Source organism: Phalangium opilio, unplaced genomic scaffold (genome assembly GCF_054372755.1).
Source record: "Phalangium opilio isolate 3A_F unplaced genomic scaffold, DU_Popi_V2 ptg000009l_1, whole genome shotgun sequence".
Lineage (NCBI taxonomy): Eukaryota > Metazoa > Arthropoda > Arachnida > Opiliones > Phalangiidae > Phalangium > Phalangium opilio.
The window spans coordinates 4,789,315-4,803,668 of NW_028324146.1; the positions used below are offsets into that span (position 1 = coordinate 4,789,315).

Sequence of the window (14,354 nt, forward strand, 5' to 3'; positions counted from 1 at the left end):
TGTCATGGCCGCCCATTGCTAAAGGCAGACTCGTGACGTTTAACCTTGGATCTGACGTCAAAACTGACAGCAAGCCACTCTATAGGATAGGCAGCTCGCTATCTCGAACGACAGCTTATTCTGTATATACTCTGTACCAGCTTTGGTTGTCAGCACGTGCAAACCTAGGTCTCTATGTAACGTAGCCTTGTGTGCGCTGACAAGAGACGAAGAAAATCAGAATTTCCGGTATTCAAAAATGTAGGTGAATTTTATAGCTCTGTGAATGGGAATATGGTTATAAACATAAAAATTCATGTCGTTTTTCTTCAAATCTATTTTATTTCTACATAACATTGACAAGTGATAACACATTACAATCTATCTTTTAAGCTCCTCTATTTTTACAGGGTAATGATCAGGTCCAATGATGGTATACTTTGACATCAGTTCATTATCTTCATAATTTTTCAACAATTCCCAATACCGCAAATAGAACTTTTCTGTCGATGGTGGGGACCACAAAACAACATCCAGAATAAAGTTACTTTTAACATTAGCGAGGCGAAATGATTCTATACTCTTTAAAAGATGAATCAAATTTTCCTTTAATTCTTCGTCTGTCTGAGACAATCTACCAACGACAGTATCGACAAATCCAAAACTCTCATCCAAAGAATCCTTATTCATGACGTACTCTATCCCTGATTTAAATTTATTGACTAAATCAACTGTGTTTATTCCAAAATTTCCGGATTGTTTTGTGGGAAATCGTTTTCTTAGTAATCCGCGGATAGTGGCCAGTTCGGTAATGATATCAGGGTGTGCTATGATATGGTCATAGTCACTGACTTTAATATCTCCGGACTGGTAACCTTTAATGATATCTATTCCTCCAGCCATAGCAGCTCCAGCATCGAGAGCCTTCTTCTGTTCATCTCTGTCCCTAACAATGGCGACTACTCTCTTTTCTTCTCCATACTCAAATTGATTTGGGTAACAAATGGTGCTGTTGAACCTGGGAATAAATTTCGTTTTCTTGTTGGTCTTCAGGCTCAATTCGATAGTTGCGTGTAACAACGCATTGGGCTTATTTAAAGTAGTAGGGTGATGAGTTTCCCGATGGTTTGCCACAGCTTGCTCAAATGTCCAAGCGTGCTTTTTATGAAATTTTTCAAACCATACGTCATCAGATGGCGGAGATTTTAGCCAAAAACTGAGGTCAATTCTGCGGTTTTTAAGCGTCTGGTCCAAGTTGCCTTTATCCATTTTCAAGAATCCAGGCACTTTACTGGTTTTCTTGGACATCTCTTCCATTTTACGTTGCTTCTGTTCCTTGTGTTCTGCCAATTTTTGGGCACGTTTTCCTTTACGAGATGCAAATCGTTCTTGATTGTAGAATAACGGACTCAAATAGCGCGATTTTTCGCCGAAAATTAAACATTTTCTTATGGAAAGCGCCATAGAAGCAGCCATGTCTACAATGGGGTTTTTCGACGTTCACGGACGCGTCGAGTCCACGAGCCCACGGATAGCAGACGACTCGTCAACTCGTTCTCGGGGTAAGAGCAAAGAGAATATAGGGGAGGAGTTGAAGCTCCCCCGCTCCACAAGGCTAAATTACAATGTTGCCCCTAAATTATACTAGTGGTACGAGGGAGTTTCCGGCTCAGTCGCGCCACCTACGATATCATTTAATGTCTCAAACGGAAATGCCTCGGTACTGCGCATTGAAGATGCGCGGTAGAAAAGAGCAACAAGATTTTCCCCTCTTTCCACTCCTTCCCTATATTCTCTTTGGAGACGGTCTCTCAGAGACCGGAGACGTAACAAGATGATGACAGATGGCGCAACAAACAGGGCACCAAGAAAATAGGACAAGGAATAGAAATAGCGTGTAAAACACGCCATGGGAAAAAAAGGCGGCAGATCCTTTTAAATAAGTGAAAATGTGAATAAATGTCTCTAAATTCAAGGTGTATAGCAATAGCATCAAACATTATGTGTATGTTTTTTTGGATTTTTCTTTCTTAGAGGCGTGGCTCTAATCTCTAATTTGTACGCGTCTTTAGTCTGCTACCATGGACGAACCAATACTGATTACTGAAGGACGGATGGCAGAGGGAGAAAGTTGAAAAATACTTGTTAATTCGCCTTCTAGCGGCAGATAGTAGCAAACCGGATAGTGGGGGACATATGGGGGAATCAACGTTCTAAAGACGGAAGCATCTAACGTCTTATTTTATCTAGATGGCGCTAGCTTCTTCCGGGATTTGACTCGGTATTTTTCATAACCCCCCCCCCCTCCATTTTGGGGCTGAAAAGGGGGAAGTAAGCTTAGCATTGGTTGTTTAGTCGCTTAGTATGGGGCTCTATGGGCTGCCATCGGTCCTTCAGTATTGGTTCGTCCATGCTGCTACCATGAACTTTCTCGTGACGTCACACCCTTCCATCTCTTACCTCGCTTTTGGCGACCATATTGGAACTTGGAAGTCGTTGGCTCAGATCATACAATTTACACTACCATTATTGACGTCACGTCCCCGGTGCTCCTCCCCTCTCAGTACCACTCTGTTAAACTTCACAAGCTAGGGGATCTTATTCCATTCTTGTATTGTCTTTGATGACATAGAAACGTAGAGTCGTACTGTCGTAGACATAAGCGAATCGGAATCCGTTATTAATTATTTCCTTTGGCTTTTTACTTAAAAGCCACGAAAATCAAGTGCGGTATATTTTAAATTTATGGTATCACATGGTACATGGTATCAAAGCATACTAGGTCTTATACTTTTCACCATTAAATCCCGATATTATTTCTTATAAAACCCCCAAAATAATTTAAAACATAATGGCTGTCAAATTAGCTTACACTCTTTATCGCCCTGTTGATAAAATAAAATCAACAATCCCTGTTATAGTCACTCATGCCCTTTTTGGTCATCGAGGTAATTGGAATCATGTTGGCCAAACACTGGCCGATAAAACTCAATGCGAGGTGATTTCTATTAAACTTACTATAGAGAAAAAAAAACCTTAAATCGTTACGTTATGAAGGTTTACACTGTTGACGCCAGAAATCACGGCGAGAGTCCGCGCGTCATAAACTGCAATTTTATTGACATGGCTGAAGATATGCTAAAATTTCTGGACGATCATTCGATAAAACAGTGTAATTTATTTGGACATAGTATGGGTGGTTTGACATCGATAGCTCTTTCCCTATTACAAGTACTTCCTTACAATCGCGCTTAATTCAAATATATATCGCAAATTAACATTACTACACCTTTATAGCCATCTAGAGTAAAAACCTTAGCAGTAGTTGATGTTTCCCCGATTGCAGCCCCTAAATCAATGCTAGAAGCAAATTCGTCATTTGTAAATGCAATGAGAAAGGTTATGAAGAAACTACACGCAGGATTAAGCCTGGAAATGGCGCAGACTATTTGCAATAACGAACTTGAAAGACTTCAAATTGTTCGTAAAGCAACAAGCAATTCTTTCATACGAACCATGACATTACAGCCCAGGGGTCGGACGTTTGTCAAAATCCCGTACACTTCGTTTGAAATCTGTTTAAAATCTCTCTCGAAAATCCCGAAATCTCACGTCAAAATCTAAAAATCTTAAAATCTCACGTCAAAATCTGAAAATTTTAAAATCTCACGTCAAAATCTAAAAATCCCAAAATCCCTACCTTAAAATCTGAAAATCCCGAAATCCCTATTTTAAAATCTGAAAATCCCGAAATCTTCACCTAAAATCCCGAAATCTCACATTAAAATCTAGAAATCCCGAAATCTTAACGTAAAATCCCGAAATCTCATCCTAAAATATCAAAATCAGAAAATTTTCTCGAAATCCGAAAATCTCCTCGAAATCTGAAAATCTACTCAAAATCTGAAAATCTCCTTCAAAATCTGAAAATCTTATTCCAAAGCCCGAAATCTCCTTCAAAATCTGAAAATCCTAAACAAATAAATTCCGAAATCTTCTTCAAAATCCGAAAATCTCCTTTAAAATCCCGAAATCTTAAAATCTTGGACTAGATTTCCAGATTTCTAAAATCTGAGTCAGAATCTCAAAATCTGGGGCAAAATCTCAAAATCTTTGTCAAAATCCCGTACACTAAAATACCGAACGTCCGACCCCTCGATTACAGCTTTTTGTCTAATTTATTTGTATGTAAATTAGCATTCATCTATGAGACCCGTTTTAACGTCAAACCTTCGTAAAGTTGGTGACAACTTCATTTCTTTGTGCGACTTTGATATTCTGGACGTACGCTTTGCGCCAGACATGCATATTTACCCAAAATTTAACGTATCGAACAATCTTCCAACTATATTTATTCGAGGCGAAAAGCCAACTTATTTGAAGTAAAAATAACGACTTAACTAATTATAACTATAGTGGGTACTAATTTTAATTGGTTTTTTTTTTTAAGGGTGGAACATGAAGCTGAGATTCAAAAACTTTTCCCTAAAGTTACGTTTCAGTATATTATGGGAGCTAGTCATCAAGTTCAACTAGATCGACCCAATGAACTCATAGAGGCCTACTTAAAGTTCTTTCTGAAAAATAACCATAATTCGCATTTATAACCAATTAATATTAAAAAACTGAAATAAAATTATATTTTTATGTAAAATGAACTTATGTATATGAATAAATAAAAAGTATATTTTGTAAATTCTAAATTAAGGGAAAATTAATTTTATTTAGTTTCACCCTCGATTTAGTTTAAACAAATGCCACTATATGCTCACATAATCGAGGGGTGGAGTTAAATGGCACTATGAACTTTGAAAAGGCTTATTTTAGCTCCACCCTCGTGTCTAAGCCGACATCCGTTTTAAACAGGGTATAACTATCAACAGAAGTGAGATGAGACTAGAAGTAAAGAGCTCTAGCATTGATAGTAGATCCTGGCACTAGTGAACAAATTTGAGGATTTTATGCCGCCACTTCCATCGCGCCTACGCTAGACTGAGAAAAAAATTGGTCGAGTTCCAAAAACATTTCCTACCCCCTTCCCCTCAACCTAAAGCCGCGAAACACGGACGCGGGTGCTTGAATCTAGTTCGGCCGTCTACCGCCGCGAGCGTCTCACCTTTTTGGAGGGGAAATTCAGAAACTGCCACTAGAGGGCCAACCGTTATTGTGTTATCAAGAATATTCACTTTCGCCAAGTGATGAATTTGGTTAGCTCAGTACTTCTAGTCCCTTATCTCACTTCAGCTATCAACATACGTTTTGGTGGTTCAACTAATTACTTCTACCTAAACGTGGTGCTAGTTACCAGGGATTTTTAATATAAGTTACACTTCAAAAAGATTTGCCTGGCCGTTCCTTAAGGTATAATGTTATGTTAGGTGCACTACTTTTCCCTTATAGCTACCATTCACATTTCGCACCTTTTTCTATTGAAATTAATGTTCCGCCCCCCCCCCCAATTGATTTTCGCTCGTTTTTGACGTCATGAATAAATTACCAACTTGTGTCCACCAGATGTGGGATTGCAATTAAATGACCGTATTACTTACCAAAAAAATAAGTTATTTTCAAAATTATATAAAATTGATTCTCGCATCTCTTTATTCATAAATTTATGGGGTTTTTTGACTTCTTTTTTGTTTTGTTTCTTCATAATTTTTTTTAATAAACAATAAACAACTGTCTGATAAACAAATTTCTTTCCTAAATAGTAAATATATAATTTTAACTTCAGACAGAAGTAACAAGAATTTTTTGGTGCAAGTTGTGCAAATGCTGAGCAGCTTTGGTACTCATGTTTAATGCGGGATTAATTTTTTGAATTTCTGGAAAATCCATTAACGATAAACCAGCAATTCCAAAATACGTGTGAAGAGGATCTAATTACATTAAAAGTCAATTGTCAATTAAAGATATTTAAATTTTAAAAAGAGACTTAATGTGGTGGTGGCGAAGCTCAATATACCTGGCATATTATCAGGATATTTACTAAGTCCTCCAGTTATAGGATCTTGCGTAGAGAGTAGGAAATTTGTGTTGGAATGGAAATCAACCAAATGATATGTGTCCAATAACTACGGTCAAAATATATACTACTTTTATAAACATGGAAACATTATTTACATGTTTCAAATGGGCAAACTAAATTGTCAACCAGAAGTTGTAAACTATTCTTTTTTACACTATGGAAAACATAAGAGTATAGGGACTTGGCAATTTGGGCTTAACTCCGCCCCCAGCGCCATTATGGTATGTTTTTTTAACAGAAGGAAAGCTATATAAACCCCTCCTCCTGGTATGTTTTTTAGCACTAGTGGAAAGTAGCCTGATGTTGCATGACGTAGTACTGCCAAGTCCCTATAGAAAGGCTAAAGGGGTGTGGCTTAAGAAGGCTCCGCCCCTTTACATGAATTTGACAGAAAGGAAGGCTAGTGGGCGAATGCTAAGCAGGAACCTGAGGAACTTCATGTTTAGCAGGGGAGATTTCACGGGATGCCAGAGGGGTGTGGCTTAAGATGGCTCCTCCCCTTACCATATGTGTCTATTAACTACAATCAAAATATATACTTTTATAAACTTGGAAACATTATTTACATGTTTCAAATGGGCAAACTAAGATGTTGTAAACTAATCTTGTTTACACTATGGGAAACGGTGAATATTGAAAGGCTAAAGGGGTGTGGCTTAAGATGGCTCCGCCCCTTCACATGAACTTGACAGAATGGAAGCCTAGTGAGGGGAATGCTAAGCAGGACCCTGAGGAACATGATGTTTAGCAGGGGAGATTTTCAAAGGATGCCAGAGGGGTGTGATATTGAAAGGCTAAAGGGGTGTGGCTTAAGATGGCTCCGCCCCTTTACATGAACTTGACAGAATGGAAGCCTAGTGAGGGGAATGCTAAGCAGGAACCTGAGAAACTTGACGTTTAGCAGGGGAGATTTTCAAAGAATGCCAGAGGGGTGTGATATTGAAAGGCTAAAGGGGTGTGGCTTAAGATGGCTCCTCCCCTTACCACGAAAATGGCGGCGACCCTTACAAAGTGGAAGACTACTAGGGGAATGCGCCTGATTGCCTAAGTAGGGGGGATTTTCACCCTTTTACCCACTTCCTTTAGTCTAGAACAAAATACCTTGAGCGTAGCTCCCACCCAAAAGGAGTAGCAAGTATCTGGAGGTTTATTAGGTCGTCCTTGAAAGCCACTTTCTTGCTTGAAAAGGCACCAGCGCCTTAACTTATCAAGTTGATCGTTAGAGAAGGTAGAGTTTAAACGATTTAAGAGTACTAAAGAGGCAATAGCGCAGTACGTTGAACCTCCATGTGCTTCTAAACCAGGTCCTTGACCTATTCCCCCTTCATACGTCTATGAAAAAAATAATTAGGCTGAAAACTTTAACAAAATGTTTAACATCTGTGAAAAACTCACAAAACTTTCCCTTATATAATCTACAGTTTTATCGACATCCATTCCTGACCAATCATTCAAGATATAGCAAATCAAGGATGCGCAGTAAACAAACCTCATATCACTTTCGCTATCATCTGATAAAGGCTGAAAACTAAAATTAAACATTGCAGCTCTTATAACATTACGCATAACCGATGATATTCTTATTATCACCTGCCATTTGGATGTTGTAATTCTCGTAGACTTTGCAGAATGGCTTGTCTGTTAACTTTAGTCAAATCATCTCCCAATATGATTAAAGTGGCCAGACCTGTGTACGTCATGGCTATGTGCGAACCGTCATAGTTGTGAATTTGTGATTTGGGCTTAAAAACATAGATGTTTATTGTTTATGATATAATAAGCATGATCATTGGCTATGTTCTATTTTAATCCTACCTCATTATTATACCTAGTAACAAAACCATTTGCCGTTGAACCCCTGAACCCACTTTTTTTGGCTATTTGGTTATCTATAGATTGGATTTGAGGGCAAGAAATTTTTTTTATTCATTCCTATATTGTTTATTGTTTCGATATAGTCAGGGTTTATACAACTTTTGGAAAACAAATTTCCCTGAGATTTCCAGGTTTTTTCAACATATACTTCCCTGAGTTTTCCAGGTATGGAGTATCCTATGGTGCAAATGTTAACGAAGGAGGGGGCAAATATGACTATTACATAATCAAAGGACATCCCCGTATCTCTAATTGAACCAGAGTTATGAGCCTCCAAAGTATAGTGTAATGTTAATCCTATGGAGGGAATGTTTAGAAACATTTTGCTTAATTACTCGGTCCCTGTTTGACGTAGCCCTACGTTTTTAGTATGGTTGGATGGGGGGCAAATAGGACTATTACATACTCAAAGGACATCCCCGTATCTCTAGTAGAACCAGAGTTACGAGCCTCTAAAGTATAATGTAATGTTAATCCTATGGAGGGGGGTATGTTTATGAACATCTTGCTTAATTACTCGGCCCCCGTTTGACGTAAATTTCCCTGATTTCCCTGAATTTTACTAAAATTCTAAATTTCCCTGAGGTTTTTGTCAACTATTTATTTCCCTGATTATTCCAGGTTTTCCCTGTTTTCCAGGTTTGTATGAACCCTGATAGTTAAATCTTAGGTTAAGGGCTAAGATATCTGATTTTAAACTAATGCTGGACTTGAACAATTGTTTAATTTTAGTTTAAGAGCATGTTAGGTTCATGAAACTTTACCAGGATCAGGAAGTACTTGTAAGGAATAAATCCATTCTAGGATCCTTTCTTTTATAGGTTCAATAGTGCTAAGAGCGTCTAGAAGATCCAAGCCAGATATCGCAAAGAACGCAATTGTCAGCCTTCATTTTATAAAATGAAACCAAAACAAATTTATGAGAGAGGGTTTTTCAGTTTTCACCAATTTCATTCGGTGTGATACTCTAAGCCTTGGCTTAAATAAATACAAGTTGTTTTAAAATTTTTACCTGCTAACTTCTAATGATGCTAGACTTTCTGGTAAAACGTCTAAACATCTGCTTAAGTATTTAACGTGTTTTTTCAACCAAAATTCCGTAATTTCTGGTATATTTTCGGAATAATTATTATCTTCCATCAGTCTGTCACTGTCCGTCACCGGGACGGCTGTTTATGGGCTGTTTGTTCCTATTTACATAGCCCACTCGATCACGCGCTACCCCAAGTTGGAGGTTTCACCAAAGAGAATATAGGGGAGGAGTGGAAAGAGGGGAAAATCTTGTTGCTCTTTTCTACCGCGCATCTTCAATGCGCCGTACCGAGGCATTTCCGTTTTAGACATTAAACGGTATCCGGAAACTCCCTCGTACCACTAGTATAATTTAGGGGCAACAATGTAATTTAGCCTTGTGGAGCGGGGGAGCTTCAACTCCTCCCCTATATTCTCTTTGGTTTCACATCCCTGAAATGGAAATCTTATGGTGAAAATGTGCTAGCAAAAATATATAATATATTTCATGTAGGCCTATGAAATATTATATATTTTTGGTGCTAGGAAGAAGGTGAAATAAACCCATGAATATTCTTTCTATAAATATATTGGTTTCGCGGATATGCGGTTTTGGGGTGAATTTTCATTTAAGTTTTAAAAAAAATAATCTACTAAACATGTTACTTTTTTCTTATTTTTATATTTACACCCAATTTTCTTTTCTCCTTGACAGTTGTATCTATGTACGATGTCCATTTAGCATTTACCCGTCACATTGTTGACTTTACGGGCAATCATTCATTTCAATAACTAAATAAATAACACGTTCAATGTAGCCTCTTAGCAGCTCCGAAGACATAAAATAATCATAAATAAACCAATTATTTATGTACACTTTAGTAGTTTATTGGTTTCAAAGGAGACGAAAAAAACTTGTTTATTATTACCGGGAATTAAAGCTTAAAATCGGTTTAAAAAACAATGGTTAGTTAGGTCTGAAATCAGGTTATAGCTATTTTCTTTGCGTGAGACTGTGAGTTCGCAAAATTCAACTCCCCCTCTCATTCAGCCAAATCGGCGTTGGAGTTGAGTCAGTTGTCCATTCAAAATGGAGGCAAGTGGAGGTGGAGATTACTTTTTAGAATTAGATCCAAGTCCAATTACTTTCGAGCCTGTCAGTAAAATTACCAATGTATTTTTCGACGAAGTTAATCGGCAAGTATTTGTGGTTCGTTCTGGAGGGGCGACAGGTGTGGTTGTTAAAAGCGAAAAAACAACCATAGACTTCCGTATGGAAGACAAGGGGGATGTAATCTCCATGAAATTTTCACCTGATCAAAAAATCTTAGCGATACAAAGGTGTCAAAAATCCGTTGAATTCGTTAATTTTTCGGAGACAATTGATCCCATCGAGTACTCGCAATGTTGCAAAGGTAGAAATACCCAAATACTTGGTTTTGTGTGGCCTTCCGTCAATGAAGTGGTATTTGTAACTGATCATGGCGTGGAACTGTACCAAGTTTTTCCAGAGAGGCGAAATTTTAAGTCTCTCAAAACTCACAAGGTTTCCACGAATTGGTTTACGTACCACCCTGAATCGTCACTCTTAGTCGTATCGTCCGGTGCCCTTGGCAATATATTGCATTCTTTTCAATTTAGACCTGGCACCATGTATAGTTTACCTAAATTTGAAGTAGACCTCCCTGTAGTTCCCAAACCGGTTAAATTATCACTTTTCGAAAGGGACGTTGTTTTGGGAACAATTTACCGCAAAGAACGAATAATCGTTTTACGGCATCAGGTTCGATCTGGACCATCGGCGGGAGCCGAAATTGTCTTATATACTTTGCAAAAGGAAGGTCCACCCCGAAAAACCAATATATTAAGACTGGATGCTAGTGGCAGATTCGCCATAAACATAGTTGAAGATTTAATAATAGTGCATCATCAGTTCTCCAAAACGTCCTTAATTTTTGACATTAAACTTCCCGGGGAAACGGATGGATTTGTTACTTACCACAAACCAATTATAAATCCTCATCCAATCAAGCCATTCACGCTAAAACTCGCCAGTGTACCATCAACGAGTTGTACTAGTGATACGGGGGAATACGATTGCGAACTTTATTCACCAAATTGGGTCATATTTCAACCTGATATCATAATTGATGCGAAATTGGGTTGCTTATGGCATATAAAACTACATTTGGACCCCTTAGAAGAATTGATCACCGACAAGTACATGCTAGTTGGTTTCCTGTTGCTTCGAGAGAATTCTAAAGAATCGATTAAACGAGTGTGCCGAAGTGCCCTTATGTCAGAGGACAAATTACCCTTGATGACAATCTCAAAAATATTTGATAAACTTAATGAAGTTTTGAAACAACATTGTTCGTTAAAGGCACCGGAATTAAATACAGCCGTTACTTCAAGTGGCGGAAAACGATGCGTTGTCATAGATCAATCTGATATATATACTCACGTCTTTTCGACATTCGAAGAGAATAAGAATGTTAGCTATAAATTTATCGTAGTGGTTATGTTAGAATATATCCGGTCTTTATCGCAACACCAGATTCAAGTTGAACATTACTTGTACGAATTAATCATCAATATCATGGTGCAACATCGAAGTTTTTATCAATTGCACCAATTTCTGCAATACCATATTTTCAATGATTCAAAGCCTTTAGCTTGTTTAATGCTTAGCCTGCAAAGCTTGTACCCAGCCGCTAATCAGTTAGCGTTAGATATGTTGAAACGTTTAGGAAAAGCTAACGACGAAATTATAGAAGTTTTACTTTCTCAACGGCAAGTTTTACCCGCTTTACGTTTTGTTCGTAGCGCGGGATTAGTGGATAACGTGTCAGCCCGTAAATTTCTAGAAGCGGCTCAAAATTGCGACGATGACGACGTATACTTCGCCACTTACAAATTTTTCGAACTTCGAAATTTAAGGCTGAGGGGAAACCCAATGTTCCTACCGGGTGATCATTGCGAACTTTATTCGAAACATTTTGAAAGATTGTTCAATAAACCAACGAGCTTGAGCGCTCAACTACTTAGTAAAATCGAAGCTTAAATAAAATAAAATGCAATGCAATGCTGTTTTGTATATTTTTGTTCTTGTTGCCGATAAATTGATATTATAAAAACGAATTAAATTTGATTTGAACTAGTCGAAAAAATTTAAATTACTCCAATGAATAGTTTATTTATCATTTCTCTACATTTTTTTAAGCTATATACAAGAGTGAAGATTATTTTATTTGCGGTACCACATTTGAACAGCGTTCATTCGCTTTATTTTCTTTTGTAATTGCAAAACTCCATAAAGAAGGGCTTCAGCAGTTGGGGGACATCCTAACCGAAAAAAAAAGGTTACTCTTTATAATTAAGGGTGAGGCATTGTGTGGCAATAGTCACTGTGCTATTGCCACACACACACAAAATGTGTAAGGGAGTATGTGTGGCAATAGCACGGTCACTATTGCCACACAATGTGTGTCAATAGTCACCATGCTATTGCCACACTCACACAAAATGTGTAATTAAGGGTGTAATTGCCACACTCACAAAATGTGAAATTAAGGGTGTGTAATTGCCACACACACAAAATGTGTAATTAAGGGTGTGTAATTGCCACACACACAAAATGTGTAAGGGAGTATGTGCGGCAATAGTACAGTGACTATTGCCACACAATGTGTGTCAATAGTCACCGTGCTATTGCCACACTCACACAAAATGAGTAAAGGGAGTGTGTCAATCCTAACAGTGCTATACTATTGGCACACCCATTTGTACCTATGAAAAGTTAATTAAATTTTTCCATTTAGATAAAGTTCACAGGTTCTACGATCCTGTATAATTATTTCCGATGTCTGGGGTCACTATTTTCAAGGCCGATTCGGAAATGTGCAATAAAATTGTTTGCTTATTTTCGTCCCTGATCCAATTAACCTTGACAGGCGGGCCACTGTACTGATGGCCCATCACTATTGACACACACAAAATGTGACCCTCTATCTTAATGTAAAAATTTAATTAACTTGTCCAAGGGAACTGTGTGGGAACAGTTGTGTGGCAGCAGTGCAGAGGCTATTCCCACACAATGTGTGGCAGTAGTGCAGAGGCTATTACCACACACTGTGTGTGGCACTAGTCACTCCCTATAAGGGGATGACTAACTTTACCTGGAACATATATATCAACAGGGATGATTCGATCGCAGCCTCTAACAACGGAATAGGAATAATGATAATATCCCCCTCCGTTAGCGCAGCTTCCCATGCTGATAACCCATCTAGGTTCGGGCATCTGATCGTAAACTTTCCTCAAGGCTGGTGCCATTTTGTTAGTCAAAGTTCCAGCCACGATAATACAATCAGCTTGACGAGGGCTGGCTCGGAAAACGACACCAAACCTATCCATGTCGTATCTTGGAGCTGCCATATGCATCATTTCAACAGCGCAACATGCCAAACCAAAGGTCAAGGGCCAGATGGAGCTCTTAAAGTTGAAATTATTTAAGTTATAGCGTTTTCCTTTGGGTCCTCGCGGAGCGCTCCCATGGAGGAATAAAACTAGGAGATCCTATTCTTCAAAAACAGTCTTTAACGAAGCTGGAAACTACTACTACTACCATTTTTATTGCTCCTTGGGAGCGCTCCGCGAGGACCCAAAGGAAAACGCTATTAATAACAAACGTGAATGGTTTATAATATTACCTTGCGCCCCCAATTCAACAAATCGTCAAGTCGAGCCATGACATATTCAGCTTTGTTGTTTGGGCTGACTTGGAAAGGAGAGTACGGTTTCTTAGTGCTTGGAGCCGGAACTCCACCACTCTGTGATTTCTCAGTGGCAGCTGATGTACTCTGGATTCTCGATAATATCATAGATGACGATGAAACCGGGTATTTGGTTAAAAGGGAAGAGATTCCCGGACCAAACTGGCCCATTTTCAACATCACTGAAAAATTAATAATATGACATCGTAAAGGTCATTGCTTATACATTGAGATTACATAAGATGGGGTAGGACACTTGTCAAAACGATATAATGTAGAGTGTGAAAGACTGAAATCTTAAAACGTTTCGAAAAATATTAAATGCAGTGGAAATTTTATGCAGTATCTGAAACGATATTAATTGACCTCAAATAATTCCAATAAGCTATGATATATCTACACTGGCAAGTTACCAACCCCTTTAGTCTAGTTGGGAAGTCACACTTTAAAGTTTAATTTCACAATATTACAGCGTGTATTATACAAATGCTTCAATTATAATTAGAATCCTGAGGATTTAAATTGATTTAATTCATAAAATCAATTATAAAATTATTTATATTTGTAAAAATAAGGAAAAATAAATCAAAATACACACGTACTTGAAGCTGCAGCCGATGCGGTAGCCATTTTTTTAACAGTTTAGTTCAGTTCAGATCTTAATCGTGAATGAAGCGGGGAACACT

General features: G+C 38.1%; 5 protein-coding genes across 5 annotated transcripts; 2 read left to right on the forward strand and 3 right to left on the reverse strand.

Annotated features, from left to right (window-relative positions):
- Positions 1–300: 300 nt before the first annotated feature.
- On the reverse strand, positions 301–1,773 carry mRpL1 (mitochondrial ribosomal protein L1). The gene has a single exon (XM_089848243.1). It carries the CDS (start codon positions 1,453–1,455, stop codon positions 361–363), a length of 1,095 nt encoding a protein of 364 aa, XP_089704369.1. The 5' UTR covers positions 1,456–1,773; the 3' UTR covers positions 301–360.
- Positions 1,774–2,567: 794 nt separating this feature from the next.
- On the forward strand, positions 2,568–4,643 carry LOC149713473 (sn-1-specific diacylglycerol lipase ABHD11-like). Its single transcript, XM_089848285.1, has 5 exons — positions 2,568–2,977; positions 3,037–3,210; positions 3,277–3,459; positions 4,177–4,361; positions 4,430–4,643. The coding sequence occupies exons 1-5, from the start codon at positions 2,831–2,833 to the stop codon at positions 4,584–4,586; spliced, it is 846 nt and encodes a 281-aa protein (XP_089704411.1). The 5' UTR covers positions 2,568–2,830; the 3' UTR covers positions 4,587–4,643.
- Positions 4,644–4,682: 39 nt separating this feature from the next.
- betaggt-I (geranylgeranyl transferase type-1 subunit beta) lies at positions 4,683–9,051 on the reverse strand. The gene is made up of 8 exons (XM_089848274.1): positions 8,895–9,051; positions 8,647–8,768; positions 7,823–7,896; positions 7,598–7,749; positions 7,403–7,535; positions 7,109–7,339; positions 5,945–6,053; positions 4,683–5,858 (listed from the first exon to the last, which is right to left on the reverse strand). Exons 1-8 carry the CDS (start codon positions 9,020–9,022, stop codon positions 5,710–5,712), a joined length of 1,098 nt encoding a protein of 365 aa, XP_089704400.1. The 5' UTR covers positions 9,023–9,051; the 3' UTR covers positions 4,683–5,709.
- An 898-nt stretch (positions 9,052–9,949) lies between these two features.
- On the forward strand, positions 9,950–12,073 carry Bulli (regulator of MON1-CCZ1 complex protein bulli). Its single transcript, XM_089848345.1, has one exon. The coding sequence runs from the start codon at positions 9,984–9,986 to the stop codon at positions 11,955–11,957; it is 1,974 nt and encodes a 657-aa protein (XP_089704471.1). The 5' UTR covers positions 9,950–9,983; the 3' UTR covers positions 11,958–12,073.
- LOC149713476 (uncharacterized) lies at positions 12,064–14,352 on the reverse strand. Its single transcript, XM_089848387.1, has 4 exons — positions 14,271–14,352; positions 13,606–13,850; positions 13,072–13,387; positions 12,064–12,238 (listed from the first exon to the last, which is right to left on the reverse strand). The coding sequence occupies exons 1-4, from the start codon at positions 14,296–14,298 to the stop codon at positions 12,141–12,143; spliced, it is 687 nt and encodes a 228-aa protein (XP_089704513.1). The 5' UTR covers positions 14,299–14,352; the 3' UTR covers positions 12,064–12,140.
- Between the last annotated feature and the right edge of the window lie 2 nt (positions 14,353–14,354).